This window comes from Liolophura sinensis, chromosome 7, assembly GCF_032854445.1.
Source record: "Liolophura sinensis isolate JHLJ2023 chromosome 7, CUHK_Ljap_v2, whole genome shotgun sequence".
NCBI classification, from domain to species: domain Eukaryota; kingdom Metazoa; phylum Mollusca; class Polyplacophora; order Chitonida; family Chitonidae; genus Liolophura; species Liolophura sinensis.
In genome coordinates, this window is record NC_088301.1 from 24030840 (window position 1) to 24048759 (window position 17920).

Sequence of the window (17920 nt, forward strand, 5' to 3'; positions counted from 1 at the left end):
GACAGGTCAACTATTCCATGGGGTCTTTACCTGGTAAACTTTACCCCGTGTGATTGAAAACTACCTGTGCTAACAACGGACAGGTAAACCACAAAGAGACAACCAAGGACTACAGGCCAATAGTACACTGATGAAGTCTGGGTCTACTCGTTATTCTGACAAATTTATAAAGGCTGTGTAATTGGGTAACCAGTGATCAGTGTGGTTCAGGTGGTACTAAGATCATTCTAGTGATAAGTGGTGTTTTACAATATCAGAGAGTTCTTCTGTATGTGAGTGACACAAGTTTAACACTGTGCTCTAGTACCTGTGAAGTTTGTCAGTCTGAGATCAGTAGGGGAATTCCTCGGGTGTTAATCTGCTAATCCACTTAGACACCTTAAAGTTCTGGCCATGGTGACATGTCATTCCCCGACTATGTGGCCAAATTTCGGCACAAAATGGTGCAAATACGTTCCAGATATCGTGAAACATCTCGGCTAAGTATATATGGAGAATACTGGATTAATAGCGCGTAAGTATTACACAGTTGTTTTGTGTGGGTTTTTTTGGCTTCTGTACAGATGTTGTCACTTCATAATTTGAATTTGTATTTGATTTCAAGTTTTAACGCGTAAGATTTTTGCCATGTCCAAATTGCAGTGTCAGCAATATACTGAAGTGTAAAACTGTTCTCTTTTGTCTCCTTATGTATGGCAAAAACAGGATTGATGATCAGGGAGCTATGATTTTTAAACACTGTGTATTATAGCTGACTGGTACTTAACCTTGGTCACATACCTTAAATGAAAACTTGCGAATGCATATTTAAGTTCATTCAATCAAATAAACAGACATTCACTTTGACTTGTCACTTTTGGCAATTTGACTTTTCATATCTTACCTTATCCCCACTGTTCAGACAATAATAGAGAGATATTTATATTTGAAAAGTGTATTTTGGGGGAAATCAGTGCCCATTTGGGACATTTATGGCTGCAAATTCAGGAACAGTCTGTTCATAAGGGTCTCAAATATCAGCCACTGAAGCATAGGTGCTTTATAGTACCTGAAGCGTAGAAATCCTGAAAGACAAACCCATCAGAGTACTGCCATTCAAATTTATCTGACGGTGTTAATGATTTCACCATTGGGATGTTTGGCATCCAGAAATGTTCAGAAATGGAATGCTAAATTAGCCATTTGTAGCCAAGAATTGGGTAAATAAGAGCAAAGACTCAGTAGCATACTTCTGAAGCCAGCTACAAGTGTATGATGTGTGATACTGTCAGCAGGTGATGTCAAGCCACCTGATATGTTTAGTACACTTAGATACTGATCATAAGGCAAATAGGTGAAAAAATTGGGAAAACAGATTTCTCAAGAATCTCTCAGATAACAAAACCCTAACGTTGTGCTGTATGATACAAAAGTCATGTTTTGTCCCTTGCTTAAGGACTAGTGAGTTGCGTACTTGTGTGACTAATTTGCTTTTATTCATAAATAGATTTTCACTCATGGGCCTGAATGTAGAATTTATCTCCTGTCGATCAGCTGCATCAAAAAAAATGTTTGGTCAGAATCACACAGCATTATGGCCCTTCAGCGTTATAAGCCTGTACTTGGAGATCAGTAACGTAATTATCACGTGTAGCTTTTCCTGTTAGGAAGGTCTCTTGATCTGCTACGATGATTGATCATTACACCTCAGCTTAACATTGATCAAGATCACTTGTTGAATTCATAACCACATCACTAGCTATTAACCACAAACTCAAGATTACACTGATGTTAAATTCATGATCCCATGTCTCCACTTCACTCATCATTGATCACAAGCTTCTGAGGCTTTGATCAAGATCACTGTGATATTAAACTCAATCATAACATCATGTATCCACATCCTTATCACATCATGTCTTGATCTCAGTCTCCTTAGTCTTAATTGATCAAGATCAGCCTGATGTTAAAATGATAGATAATGCCTCTTTCAGGATTTTTTTTTTCTTCCCCACCATTAGGTGGAGAGTATTATGTCATAGAGATTTTGTCCGTCTGTCCATCTGACCGTTCGTTCATATTCGTATATGGGCTTTAACTCCAACAGTTTTTCGGCGTAGAGTTTTAATTTTTGGTGGATGCATACATACATAGATGACGATGTGTCGCCACTCACATTTGTCCATTTCCGCAGTTGTCATGGTTACCAGATTGCCATTTCCCTATGTATAGTATGTAAATAGATATGATTTCGTGTCTGGGCTATAACTTCAACAGTTTTCCACATAGTTTTAATTTTTGGTGAATACATAGATACACAGGTGATGATGTGTCGAGACTCACATTTGTAAATGTTCGCAGTTGTCATGGAAACCAGATAGCCATTTTCCTTATATATATATATATATATATTATATAGATGGATATGATTTCATGTCTGGGCTATAACTCCTTCATAGAGTTTTAATTTTTGGTGGAAACAAACATATGCTGATAACGATGTGTCATGACTCACATTTGTCATTTTTCATGGTATCAGATCGCCAGTTTCCCTATATGTACTATATAGGGAATATATGATATGATTTCATGGCCGGGCTATAACTCAAACAGTTTTAATTTTTGGTGGATACATAAATACACAGATGATGATGTGTTGAGACACACATTTGTAAATTTTCGTAGTTGTCATGGTAACCAGATAGCCATTTTCTTTATATATACTATATAAATACTTTTGATTTTCGTGACCACACCCCCAATCCCTTGTTTTCCATGCATAGTTTTACTTTTGGGTGGATACATAGATACCCAGATGTCACGACTCACATTTGACCATTTTCTTGTTTGTCATGGTATCGATTATATCGTTCTACGTTACAAAAACCTCTTAAAGCACATTTCTAAAATCAGTAGAACTCCCAGAATCTAGCCAAACGAGCAACTTAGTCATGGGCAAATTTTAGGTCATTTAGGGTAGTTCAAAACAGGATTGCAATCGCTCATCAGGCAGCCATTGTACTCAAAGGCAAGGCTCAGTATTCAGAGGTTCATGTAATCTGGCAAGTTTACTATAGTTCGTATCTTGTCTCTTGTGGGATTTGATAAACTGATAATGAGCTCATTCTATTTACCATTATCAGCAAATCTGAAATCTGCATCCTATTTATTAAGACTACTGATGACAACCTCTTAAGCCTGGGGGATCAACATCATTGGCCTTGAATTGTTCTTTATAAGAATTTAATTTAAAATGTTTGCAAGAATTTAAGACTATATGATTTGATAATATGAACATGTATTGTAAAGATAAGAAAATGTGCAGGTATAGTGTCATTCCTCTCCTGCCTTCAAGTGTTATATTATTTCATTATTTTTATCTATCATGCTTCAGAATAGACTTGAAGTGTTGAGATTGCAGCTAAATGTCTCTCTTGTGGTTGATATATCCTTGTAGATGAAAGAATGATGCACCAAACTGTAACAAATAGTCACTGCAGGTCCATCTAGACCTTGAATAATTTGCCTTTCAAGTTAAAAAGCTGTACCTCAAAACCTCCCGTACCTCCCGTATGCCAGGCCATTACTCATCACTCTGTCTCTTTTTGTTTTTTTTTGTAAGGTAACCATTTAATTATGCTGTGAAATTTGCATTGATTAAAAATAGTCGTTGATACTATGATGCTGGACATTATTTCATGGATCATTAAACAGGTATGTATAGAGTGCAGTCTTCATTGATTAGGAGTAATTTGTTAAGCATTATTTGGTTAACCAAGCTCAGGAAAACAGTAGTTACAGGGTAGGACAGAATGCTGTGTCAATGCTTTATCCATGTATCCCAGGGAAACGTGTACAGTTCAGAGAGATGTAAGGGGTTAGCTCCGAGTCCAAACTCAGCCTAATGCTGATGCATTTTTCATTAGCTTTATTCTAAGCTGACATGGCGCCCGGTTTTGAATTACTTTCCAAATGTTACCTTCAGAAAGCCTGAGTGTAATGTGTTCATTAGGTAGACTAGACTCTCGCCATGCTACTAAGGCTGCCGTCCCTCAGAAGACGCTGCTACATCGAGAGCGCTATCTTGGGGCAGGTGCCCTATGATAGCGTCAAACTACGGTTCCGCACCACACCTACTCATGATTGGTGTCTGGTTCCTGAGCAGGAGGGTGATAGTGGGTAAGGTGATGTTCAGTCAACTGTATATGTATGCAAGTGTAGATATTCAAACATGTCAAGTGGCGTTAAACAACAATCAAATTAGTAAATCGAACAGATTTATCAAGATTTTAAAAACTCCCATTATGGAATTGTTTCTGGATATTTTAATTGTGCTTCTGACATTCTGAAAACTCTTTTACAGGTGTTTACAGTGGTGTACCGGTGTCAGTTTGGCTTATAGATTTGGGCAGCACTTCGCCAGAATTGAATATAGCAATTAATTGCTCAATTTTGAACACATTCCCTTCTCAGAATGTTTGGGACAGAACACTTTATATCTCTTAACTCGGCCAAAATAAATACCTTTTGCCCTGATATACACTGCCTATCATCCCTAACAGTGTTTTTATATCTGACTTTTAGGCTGTGCTGGTTAGGTTGCAATGTGGTTTGAAATGTGCAAGTTAACCGCAGACTAGTCAACTCGAGGGACCATATGATTTGGCTGAATAAGCATTGGCTTTAGTTTAGTTACTGTATAAATGTTATAGTTGTTGCATGTAATCAGATTCTTAATGGAAACTCCTGCAGAAACTTGATAGTGAAGTGTCCCAAGGCACAGGCACTATAGTTCACTAGTTTCATGTTCCGCTCTCATTAAAGACATGTGTTTTTTTCACTATGAAAAGGTTTATACTGTGTGGGACAAGAGTTTAACGTTATCCGCTCATGCAGAGTAATTGTAGTAATTGACGATACTTTCTCTGTGGAACAAAATATTGCTACATGTACATGTTATGTCAGTAGCACATATATATAATTAAACAGAGAAGTATGTGCGCTGTGATCCCTTCATAGTGATTTATTTATTGGTGTTTTACGCTGTACTCAAGAATAGTTCACTTATACCACAGCGGCCAGCATTATGGTGCGAGGATTCCTGGCAGAACCTGAGTGGAACCCACAGCCTCCTTAGGTTGCTGGCAGATCTTCCCATGTATTGCCAGAGAGGAAACCTTCATGAGGTGGACGAACTCACCGCTACCACATTTGTGAGGGTCTCCTGCATGGGTCATTGTTCCGCACTGGTGTTCTAACCCCTTCGGCCACAGATTGCCGATGTGTATACTGCAATGCACATAAAATGGTGCATTCTGTCACAAAAACTGTTTCTGTTTATAGATGAACAGATGCATTCAGGTAGAGAATTTTACGGGAAAATAAATTATATGAAGAAACGTTGTGATAAAACTTGGTGCTATCTGTACCTATTGATCGCTGAACCTGTTGGAATAGGCAGCTAGCTTTTCCACAGATCTGCAGTCAGTTACCCTAATTCCTCAACCCTTCCGCATATGAAATAACAACTTTCATTGCAATACAGAGCTTTTGAGTTAGGTCATCATGACAACAGAATGACTACTTGCCTATCTGATAACATGGCAGGGATCGTGTTCAGATCAAAATACTGGCAGAACATGATTATTTTTGCATTATAGGGAACCCAAAAGCCACCCAAGAACATAATTCTGAAGATCAGAAGATTCCACCTCATGTTAAAACTAGCAGATTGGCCCTACCGTTCCGTAAAGCGATGACGTCATATCACAAAGGGACGTCACTCCGCTGTTGTCACATCATATCTCGAAACCTGCATAAGTATGCACATTTTTACTTTGATTTTAGAGTCAAAACTACATCAGTTGGATACAACAGTTTCAAGGCTTCACGAAAAGTACAATTTTCTCAGTGAACACAGAATAATACCTTCAGAATATGCATGAATAAATACCCAGAAAACATGCCAAAAGGTTGAAGAATTTAATACAGTGAATGCAACACCCAAGTGACCAGTCAGACTGGAGGGAATACAGACACACTAATGACATGTACCATAGATATACTCATGCAGAAGCACAGTGGCATTCCTTTAAGTTTTGTACTTTTACTAATATACATTCTGATTACTTCTTTGTTCAAGTGGTAGAGCGTCCGCTTCGGGACCGGTAGATCCAGGATCAATCCTTGATCGAGTCACACCTAAGACTTTAAAAGAGGACGTTGTAACTTCCTCATTTGGCATTCAGCATGAAGAGGATAGTGCAACGACTGGTTGACCCGTATCAGTATAATGGCTCGGGCGGGGCGGCTTACTTGCCTTCGGTAAGTCGTCTCAGTGAAGCAGCTCTAAATAAAAGAGCGTTGGAAATCTGTCCTGCAACAAGGAGGCACATTACACGTGCATGCACCCTAAGGATTCCTTCGTCGTCATATGACTGAAAAATTGTTGAGTACGACGTTAAACCCCAAGCACTCACTCACTCACTCTTCGTTCAAGCACCTGGAATTCAGAATGCATGCATGCATTGCTCATAAATTTCAGCATAAAAGTGAAACATTTTAGAGTGTGGCGTCCAGTAATAGTCTAACAAACAAAGTTAAATATGTAAATAAATGTATTAAAAACTTTAAACCAGTAGGCTACATGTTAGTAACTTATGGCCATTCATGTACGTTGTATCACTAGGTTCTTTTTCTGCAGGTCAACAAAGTTCACTCTCTTAAAAATTGTTCAGCACACCTGGGCTGATGGTTACCAATGTCTTTTTGTTACTTGTCCTGGCTAAGTTATAGCTTTGGCTCAATACATGTATGTGTGATAATGTTTTTACATACATGTTTTGAGTTACATGTATATTCATAGCGTTGTTGACCTTGCTGGCAAATTGTTCAATGGAAAGAGCAAAAAGTCTGCCAGCCCACTCTAATGGCCTGTACAGTAGTGCGGGGATTTATGGCTCTTCTCGAAGAAAGTTTGTCTGAAGTCTTGGGCTCTTTATTTATGGTTCTTGTTATTGATATCTGCCTGCGGTATATGTCCGTTTGACTTTTGGAGGAGATGGTAGCTTAAGACAGTTGTACCTGTGTATCTACAAAAGGACGTATATCCTTCGTGGCACGTTCAACCATCACTGATTGGGTGTATAGTTGAACAACGTTTATGTAAGAACTCTATGTAACCTACACCTAGTAGATTTGATCATCGTAACCAAGCGCCCTATTTAAAGTTACCTCTAATATCTCTGATTACCTGGCTGGGACACCTGTACAGAAGTGGCTTGGTAGTACATCATATAGCAGCACATGTCTAAGAAACTGTCTCCAGGGCCTGGGCTGGACTGGATCTACCCACCAAGCAATCCTTTGGTGTCTTTTGTGGCAGGGTTAAGAAGCCAGCTGGACAAAGCCAAAGTACCATATGGGTGGATCAGTTTTACAGTTCCCAAGACACTGTAAGTCCATGGAATTCTAGATTTGAAAGGTGGTGTTCACATTTGTACAGTATGTACATCATTCTTGTAATGGAAACTACAGTAAAGAAAATTCCTGTAATTGATTACTGTATATCAGTTACAGTTTACCAGTTTTCAAGTCACGCATTTTGCTTGATTCATCCAAATTATAGGGCTACATGAGAGTTTTGTGTGAAGTTTGATTAAGTCCTTACCAAAAAAACTGATGTGTTGGCATCCCTTTATGCTTCTAAAAGTGCATTTTTACATGCCAAACTTCAAGTGTAGAAATAAAATATTTGCTGAATTAAGGTATTTCGTTTCAGTTTTATTTTTACGCGCCAGTGAAACAGTAAAAAATTTTGTGTACATAGGTTTAAGTTGCATGTGCCTTCAGCTGAGTTAATGTAGTGTCCTGAGTAAGATGTGGTCCAGAGTGTTACTCTATGACAGCATGGTTCCTGGATACATTATGCCTTTGTTATGTAGACAGTGATAGCTGTCTTTGTCATATAGACACTGATAGCTGCTTTAGGGTCTGATTAATCACAGTGTATCTTTTAGACGACAGGCAATGACAGGATCATCATTGTCATAAGATCACGAAAGCCCACCCCGACCCCCACAAGAAAAAAAGAAATATATTTCCATCCATCCATCCATCCATCCATCCATATATCCATATCCAAAGTGTATTTTGTGACAGACTTGTAAACATGAAACTGCTTCCCAGATATCATTCAGAAATGTTTATCAAATTTGCACCACATTCACACAGACATCTAGTACGTGGGAAGGTCTCCCCACAACTTGCGGATGGTTGTGGGTTCCCAGGGTATCCTTCCGCCATAATTCTGGCCGCCTACATATAAGTGAAATATTTTAGAGTATGGTCTAAAACACCGATCACATAAATCAAATCAAGTAGACATCTAGGAAAACCTTCTTCTTATACAATATGTTTTGACATTTGTCTCCATTATCTTGTAAATATATTATTTCTTAAATAATTGTAACCAGATTACCAAACTTGTACTACTTGTTCATTCACGTATTCATTTTTGATAACCTTGGGCAAATTTTTTCAAGGTTATTGGCCTCATTAAAGTTTGTTTTTGTGACAAACTTGCAACTCAAGCAAATTCCATCAAACCTGCAATTCAAGGGCAGCTAGTCATATAGAAGAACCCTTGACCTGTCTTTTCAACTCTGTTTGGGCTTAACCTTCATTGCCTTGTTCACACGCTATCTTTCAGAACTGTGCTTATAGCCAAGTTGTGTTTCAGTGCATTACACAGTATTGTATTGATTATATTTTATCATATAACATGCAATTAGGTCTTTTGATTTGATCATTATACAGTTTTACAGACTCTCCTGGCTGATATTGACCTCACCTTTCAGCATCGTTCAGTATAACTTCTTGGGGTCTATAAGACTGTATTCATCTTATGCAAATACCACAGCTGTATGTTATCCATTGATAGTTCAGGGTTTTGTTTTTTGTTTTTTCATTTTGGAACAATTATTAAGCTTTTTCACTTATATATAAATTTGAAGGTTTATATATCTTGGTCATATCTTGCATTCATTATCTAAAATGCTAAAATTTCCATTAGTTCCAATGTTTCCTTATTGTTGCAATTATTTGAAAATAGAATAACTAATATCAGATGTATGCTGTATGTTCTTGCTATGATTTCTATGCAATTCACTGCTATTGAAAGTGTGACATCTGAATGGTAGGGTGTCACTGTGGAGTTGATTATTACAATGATATAGGCCTACATGTACCTTACATACATTACAGTACCAATTGTTAGGAAGTTGTTAGGGAATATTAGAACATTTATTATCATTTTCAAATTGCTTGAGATAAAAGCACTTAACTGCTTCTCTCAACAAATTGCCTTTGGTCCCTTATAGTACTTAATTTCATGCTAATAAATGTATTAGTGTATCATTTATGCAACCAGTCCTTCTAGGCTGAAAAACTCAAGGTTGCCATTCGCCATATGTAAGTGTGGAAAAGAATCCCAACAAGCACACATGAGTTCTTTGCTCCTTTTCTTCATAACTTTAAATGCTTAATTGAGGTCATCATGTGCTGGAGTAATTAGTGGTTCACAAATGATGTTGGTGTTTATAGGGGCCGTTTTGTGTTGGTCTTGTGGGTAAAGACGTCGTTAGATCAGTTTACACTCACCCGTCTCCGAGTATTGATCAGATCAGTCTTTGCTCAGGTAACTTGAGAAACGATATATGATAGGCTTTAGCCTGTACCTGTGTTGTGTACGTACATATGTGTATCCAGGATCTGTATGTAGTGACTGTATCCCCCAGTAACCAGCACACAAGAACAAGTGTCCAACACTTGTACGCAGGCAGTTTTGCACATATATAGAGACAACTCATTTCCTCTACACTGTGGCTTGTCACCGATCCAACTCTGCAACCCCCTACAGCTAATATAGCAGATTATTGACTACTTTCTCCGGCTCATCGAAGGATTTCTACAGACAGCTCAGAAAGATTGATTGCGTTTCTTTTGTTTGCACCTGTCAGTACGCATACTTTAAAATGCCAATGTCCTAAACTGAAACCTCCTAATCTATCACTAAATAAACACAAGGTTTTTTCTTTAAGTGTTTGGGTTAAGTCTATACCTCCCACCAAAGGCAAATATGGTCTGAACTTCTAACACATTTACCAGTTCTATTAATAATTTGGTCTTGTCTGTTAGCCAGCTACACCTGGTTTGAATTATTTACTTGGCAGTACTTCTGAATGTTTCTCTGACCTGGTGGAGATTCTACATATATGCTCTGTTGGTGAATTCACCTGTCAGTTCACCAAGTCATATCAGTATCTGGGATCTATGTTCATGCCTGTTGTTTTTTTCCACTGTGGCGGGTAAGGTTTTACACCCAGCCTAATCCTGCAGACAATGGTAGAGCAGTGAGGTGATTAACATCTGGAGAACCACAACCCACCTGTGATCGATAGACCTTCACATACTTACTTGCCTATTTATACATACTTTTGTATGAGCTCAAGTTACATTTTAGTGTGTTTAAGGTACTAAGTCTGCTGAAGCTTCCAGGGGACATATATACATGCTCCTTGGATATAAGGCACTAATCTTGTACACAAGACTTGGATGTGTTGGTTAACATGGGATGTACCTGTACGTCTTTATGTGTTACCATTTCCATGACATGAGAACTGCAGACATTTCATTATATGGCATAGTTAAGGTGGAAAGTTCTACATGACACCATCCTGGTTGGGATCAATGTCTCCTAGACCTGAGCACATCCTCGGTGAGCGTCGATTCTCCAGTCAGTCTCGAAGCTCCCATGTGGGAGTAGACAGCGCCATGGTGGTCACTCCAGTCCAGCAGAGACCACGCACCTCAGCCGTCAGGAAGAGACACAACTCTCTCCGACAGATCTACGGTGCCCGGTGCGAGATAACTCTGCTGGGAGAAGAAAGCTATTACTCATACACAACTCGTTCCATAACTTCACCACGATTCTTCTTGGGGTAGGTTATTGTGCTACTATGACACGTGAAGGGCCCCAAGTCATTAAAATCAACAAAAAAATCAAGTCAGCATGGAAACAGTTTTGTTGGAATCTTCTGGTCATGAAGAGAAAGGTGTCATTTATTTGTGCTTTTGTCTATTTAACATACAATACAGGAAAAGTATTTTAGCCACAACGAGCAGCTCTGTAGGTAGATCAGTCTAAACCTACCATGGGTCTGGTGCAAGACAACATTAAAGTTTTGCAGGATGCCCCAGCTATTGCCAATTTTCGCTTATTTTTACTTTGTCATTTTGTAAGTTCTCTACTTACATAGGTAAGTCATCTGCATGCTGCTTAACTTTTTTTTTTACATGATTGTGTAATCGGAAGTGACTACATGTACTTCTTTGTGGCAGTGACCCCTGTGTTATTTTGTTATGGGGTTCACCGGCCAATCTGCTGTTTGCACCGTATAGCCATTTAATTGTCAACATACTTATCATTTATTGAAATCTTTCTTTGACTCAACACGTGTTCATGAATAGCATGTTGGAGAGTTATTCAATCAGGTAGGGGCATATTAAATGTGAAATTACAGTTTACAGTACAAGTTAAAACATGTCCTACCATAACTCATTATCAGAGGCTTTACTTCTGACTGAGGCATATTTCTAAAGCTGTGCTGGACAATGGTGAATCCCCATGGTCAGGCTGGGTTATTGTTCATGATCACTGGGTCTGCCTGAGTGAAGACTGATCATTGATCCTGCATCAATCAGCTGTGATTGTGGCTTGATCACGTTGGTTTATACTGTAGCTGTTTAAAATGAAGGAAGGGATTAGCCAGTCTATCTATCTCCATGTACCTTTTATTACCTGCATATTTGCTCCTTATCATACGCTATGCTCTGGCTGGAGCTTTGTTGCACTGCTAATATAGTGGCACGACACCTTACAATCCAGGCTTGTATATAGCTGTTCAGGTATCTTCTATAATCAATCTTGTGCATCAGTCCATTATTGACAGAGCCCTTGTTATACTATTACCTGTGCCCTGTGGATATACAGGTGTACAGGTACTTCCCATGCAAGTGCTCACTGGTACTAGTGTCATGGATCTGCTCATCTGGTATTACGTGTAATGAATTTACCTGTGGAATATACTGTTATGAATCCATGATATCCAACCGATGGAAACTTCTCATAAAAAGGCCAGTTTCCTTATCCCAGAATGCCCGTGGATATTTCCAATACGCTTACAGCCTTTAAGGAAGTCAACAGGCATTTTGTAAGTTTCTGGTAGTCCGTCCATTTTGAGGGGCATATTTTTTAGACCTGTGAAGTGACACTATTATGATTCAGGACCTTTAGACATTTTATCATAGAGACTGGATTGTAGCTCTTGCTACATTTAAAATATTACAATGTATAAGTTTCTACTGTAACCTTCTACTGTTTTTAATGATTTATTTATTTATTTGATTGGTGTTTTATGCCGTACTCAAGAATATTTCACTTATACGACGGCGGTCAGCATTATGGTGGGTGGAAACCAGGCAGAGCCTGGGGGAAACCCACGACCATCCGCAGGTTGCTGGCAGACCTTCCCACATACGGCCGCAGAGGAAGCCAGCATGAGCTGGACTGGACTCACAGCGACCGCATTGGTGAGAGACTCCTGGGTCATTGCGCTGCGCTAGCGCGCTAACCAACTCAGCCACGGAGACCCCTCTGTTTTTAATGTGATGTTGTTATGATGAGCTAGGGAAGGAACATTTGTGGTTGATAAAATGGTGTCAGGGTGTTTGACAGGCCTTCATTAAGACAGGCCTTCAATATAATTGTCTGATACGGTCACTTTATTTGAAGGGGTAAAATCCACAGATTTGTAATGCATATGAAAGTGAAGCATTACAAAATTTGTGTGCAAACACTGAACATTAGAAAGATATACTTGAAATGACCATAAATTTTGTCATTGACTAACTTGCCCTTTTTTAATTCGCCTTCCGTCACAAGTCTTTAGTTGCACGATGCAAAACATGTTGTATGCTGTGATTTCTTCTGTGATGTATTTGGTCTACTCATTGTGACATCGCTCTGTTGACGCTGCAGTAGAATGTCCAGCGTCACTGTAATGAAGTAATACATCCCACTTCGGACTTCTGCTGGTAACCCGTTTACACTTGTATGTTGATTAGGTTCACGACAGCATAATGTGTTGGAAATGTCTTGCAATGTCTTTGCTTTCCAATTCATTCTCACCATTTTTCATGAATTCTGTCCTTTCAGTTCAACCAACACATCTTCTGGTCCGTATTCTACTGACATCCTATATGGGGGTGACATAGATAAGGGTGGCCAGGACCTCCGCCTGGGGCATTCCAGTGTTGTGGACGGCGACAGAGTGAAAGATGGTAAAAGAGACAGGGCAGAGTTCAGGGAGCAGAGGAAGAGCCTGTATTCTAGAGATTCTCTCTCATCATCCTTTGAAAAAGGTGGGTTTTAGAATTTTTCAGTTTTTTGTGCAGACACCAGTTTGATTCTTGAAATTCTTGGAATTCTTGAAAGTTTTGTAATTCCTTAAAAGGTTTTCAAGAACTTAAAAGAAGAGTGTTGGTGACGTCCATAAAATTTATCAGTGTTATTAAAAATTTCATATTGCACCGTGTTCAAATTAGACCCTTATAAGCTATAAACAAAATAGTACCCACTGTTCTCCACATGAAGGTGATTGAGGGTTTCTTGAAGAGATTGTCCAATTCCTCAAAAAAAAAAAAAGGATGCAGGTGATTGATTTCCATAATTATTTCTACCTGTGCTACTGACTAACCACATCTGTTTGTGTCTCCCTGTTCAACAGTGAGTTTGGATAAGGATGACCGGCCTAACCCCACCATATCCAGCCTGGCCAAAATTAACCAGTTTAAACCTAATGGTCTCAGGAATAACCTAGTCTCCAAAGGTAAGAACTACCTGTGCGTGGTGTTATCATCTCATACGCTTACTTGTTCAGTAATAATTTCATCACATAAATCCTATTTGTACTAGGGGTAATGGCAACCATATTGCACTCATTTAAGATTAATTGATTGAAATTTCAAAATGTTCCAACCTCAAAAAGTTGATAAATATACATGGGAAAATTACCTTCTTTGGTAGTTTAGATATAAACTTCAGAACTCGTGAGCTCAAAAAAAAGTCATAGAGCATATAGATTGTTGCGACAGAAACCTGTTATGTGTGTTCGAAATATGGGTACGGAGATGCATTAAACTAATAATCATTCATACATGTGATAGTTCATACATAAAAGTTTAAATGTTGTTACTTTCAGTATTGTTGATTGTTCAGGTCATTCGGCCCATTAGTCTTGCATAAACCAGCATTCGGCTGGGGGACTATGCATCCCTGAGGCCTGGTCCCTTTGCATTGTTTTAATGTTATTGTGTGTTAAATATGATGACAACACAGCATTATGAGTAATTCCAGAACAGTGACGTCTAATAAATTGCAAGTAACATTAGTGCCTTTCTCTTTTTTCACAATTCAGCTTAAGCCATGGTGCTAGGGGGCATGTAATTTGCTACCATTTATACATTTACTTGAACGGTTAGAATAAACCCCAAACTGAGATAAATTGACAAGAGGCCATATTTTACAGGTTACTTGTGACCGTTTGCCAGATGTCACACTGTCGTTTCTGCTCTGGTTTTTTCTCTCTGTGCTTTACATCTTAATTATTTTGAATATTTTCCCTTGGTCAGTCCATGTAGATGATCGTTTCCTATTCTCAAAAACACACGCAAAACATCACCTCAAAATTTCATTTGGGTGCTAAAACCAGTTACTAAAGTTATAAATTTCCATTGCACTTATTTCAGTTGTATGTAAAATTAAATTTACCGTTTCTTTTTCTGTGAAGGGAGAGGTGGCCAGGATGAGCTAGTTGCCATGGGAACCCTCTGGAGCCCAAACGTCCATCCCAAACCCTTGCGAACCTTGTCAGTGTGCACAAATGGCAATAGCACAACGTCAACCGCACCACGACGAGTCTCGTCAGTATCTGTTCCCACTGGGGTGTACAGGCAAACACTTAATGCGCCCAGTCATCAGGTGGCCAGCAAATCCTCTGCAAATGGTGAGTGCTTTTCATTCACCAGCCTTTAACACACAAAACAAGAACTTGTGGGTTGGATTGGCTTAAGTATGATCTTCCCCAAAATGCATGTTACCTTGATGGTTTTAAATTAGTTAGTTATAGCATAAGGCATCGGGAAGAGGTTTCTGTCACTAAAGCATTCTTTCTTTTGATAAAAATTAAGAGTAAGCATGGATACTCTCGAGGGTCCTTTGTTGAAAATTTTCTTTTCATCGCAGTTGATGAGACCCAAATCCCTTCTCAGGTATTTTGTCAAAGGTAGCAGATTACGATAACCTCTCCAATTCCTGCACTGATGACTGTTGTCGCCTTCAAGAAAATTGTCAACTGGGTTTTGTTTTTCACCAAGGCTATTGAATGTGGGGGAATTCCCTGCCCAAAGTCAGGATTGAACCCATACCTTATGTTGTCATCATCTTATGGTGACAACCCTCTCCCAGTACAACATTAAACACTAGTCGAAGAGTAAATTCATGGTCTGTTAATCATATGAGGTCTGATCATAATGCATACATGTCTAATTATACATGGCATAATTAGATTTCTGATCAGGAATAAATAACCAGTGTGTTGCAGTTATAACCTAACCTTAAATCTTTTCTGATTTTTGTGAATTTGATTACATCTAAGTATATATTTCTCTCTGCAGGTCAGGATCAAAAGTATGGAGACCCGTTTGTAGGAGCACCTCCTCAGTACCAGCAGAGGCTGGCAGAGTTATCCACACTAGAGGCTGACACAGTCAGATATGAAAGGACTCGAAAGTTAAAGAAAAAACAGCCTAAGCAGGACAGAGATTCTTGATTATAGCTTATTTGTACAGTGTAAGTTTGAAATGTTAACTGTGCCAATTACCAGTATTCTGTGGACCAATGTAAGATGTTGGTGTAAGGAGATGAACACGCAATAGTTCGGATGTGGAGGTGGAAATAAGAGAAATGAAGTGCTGTGTTCAGGTGGAAGGCTGTTTAAGGTGCTGATGCAGAAATTCTTTCCATCAGAAAAAGGGAGATGTTCCCCACCTCCTCCCAACCCTGCTCAACACAGAGTGAAGAAGAAGTTTGCAGTAAGTGCTAAACTGAAGGACATGGCATGTTTTGTTTTGTGAACCAGCAGAAGGGCTTTAAACACTACACTGAAACAACGATAATAGGGATACAGAAGTTGTGACCAAGGTTGTCAAATTCTGTATACAGTGACTCTGCTGGCATGGGAGTTACCAGTCAAAAAAAAGGAAATCTTCCAATGTTTTGATGTGAGGCAAGATATTTGACTTGGGGAATTCAAGTTTTTGGCAAATTTTGAAGTCTGTGGCTGTAAGGTGTTACTGAACTCACTTATTACAAGCAGAGCTAGTCTATTTGTTCAATATGGTTGTTGAAATTAAACACTTCCTAAGCTAAACACCTTTAATAGACACCCTTGTGTTATAGAACATAGCTTTCATCAAACAAAATGTTCTTGAAAGCTTGAAAGAAATATGCTTGTCTTGTCATTGAATGAAAGGAAATGAGAACAAGTTTGCACGTGTTAAAGAAGGTGACAAGCAGTGCAATCTCTCTCTCTATCATCATCCCAGCACCCCCTTCCCCCTAGAATCTAACTTCACCATGCTGTGGTGGGGGCAAGCTTAAACAAGACGTGGTAACAGGTGCCATTACAGAGAAATAACAGGGGCCTGAAAGTATTACAGCTGTTTTGGGACTAATTTGAAGGATCAAAAAGAGCCAGCACAGGAGAACTCTGCTATCATGGTTGTGATTTACCTTAAGAGACTTTCTGCAGGAGAAACGTGTTCACCTCTACTGTGTACAGCTAAACCATGAGGTACATGAGTCTACACCGTCACTGTACAGTGACAGAGAGTTATTGCTTGTACAGCATGTCAAACTGATGCTGAAGAATTTGCATTTCTACAAGGGGGTCAATGTTGCCATGAGATAACTGCAATGTACACATGATCTGCGCATACTTACACGTACATGTGGTATCAGTGATGCTTGACTGAAATTGTTCACTGTGAGGAGGTGCGAGGAGGGTCTCTTATTACATTCCCAGAAAAAACACCACTTATTTTCAGTGTTATGGTACATGTAAATCTAGTTAAGGAGAGTAAATATTCTCATAAATAAAATTATTCCTTCAATAGTTTCATTTATTTGAGGAAGACAGCTTACATCTTGCATTATATTTTTCTTCTGTCTCTTTCAGCTAACAGAGTTGTGTCCCTTGAAATTGTCTGGGACTGTTAATGTGCATACTTGTTATATTTGGTTGTAACTTTCAATTAAATGTGCCCACAAGACAAGCAGGATAAACTAAATTTAAAAGTCAGCAACAAATACGACAGTATATTCAGTGTTAATCAACATATCACAAAATATATGCTGTTGTTTTTCTATTTCAATTTAACGGTATGGAAAGAGAATTTTATAGAGATGCTATACAATCCAAAATAGCATTTTTTCCCAGTTGTTATGTATGCTTGACAATAAACACATTTGTAACCAAAACAAAATTCGTTGTTTAGCATAAAAGCAATCAATAGAATACTTCTTGTAAGTCCTGATAAGTGTTTGTCAAAGATGACAGCAAACCACAAAATAGCTTCTCGGTCTATAGATCCGGCAGTCTGAAAGTGTACATGTAGTATTGTTTGTATTTCATTTGTCGAGGACTGTTATATCCATATTAGAATAACTATATCAGAGTAATGACACAATACATAAATCTGTATTTTAGAATTCTGATCTTCAGAATACCTACAAAGTATTTATTGTTCATTTTTTATGTTT

General features: G+C 38.7%; 1 protein-coding gene across 2 annotated transcripts; it reads left to right on the forward strand.

The window, feature by feature from the left end:
• The first annotated feature begins 358 nt into the window (after positions 1 to 358).
• Positions 359 to 17141, forward strand: LOC135471455 (uncharacterized). Of its 2 annotated transcripts, none has more exons than XM_064750702.1 (5): positions 359 to 514; positions 13256 to 13461; positions 13827 to 13928; positions 14889 to 15104; positions 15775 to 17141. In XM_064750702.1, exons 1-5 carry the CDS (start codon positions 402 to 404, stop codon positions 15927 to 15929), a joined length of 792 nt encoding a protein of 263 aa, XP_064606772.1. In that variant the 5' UTR covers positions 359 to 401; the 3' UTR covers positions 15930 to 17141. The 2 variants fall into 2 exon arrangements, with proteins under 2 accessions (XP_064606772.1, XP_064606771.1); XM_064750701.1 differs by lacking the exon at positions 359 to 514 and adding an exon at positions 10632 to 10979.
• Positions 17142 to 17920: the final 779 nt, after the last annotated feature.

Excerpts from the sequence above, each read along its gene's own strand:
- LOC135471455 (XM_064750701.1), top strand. The coding sequence starts at position 10,705 with ATGACACCATCCTGGTTGGGATCAATGTCTCCTAGACCTGAGCACATC. Across the intron at positions 10,980-13,255 it reads TCACCACGATTCTTCTTGGG|TTCAACCAACACATCTTCTG; the intron begins GTAGGTTATTGT and ends CTGTCCTTTCAG. Across the intron at positions 13,462-13,826 it reads CTCATCATCCTTTGAAAAAG|TGAGTTTGGATAAGGATGAC; the intron begins GTGGGTTTTAGA and ends CCTGTTCAACAG.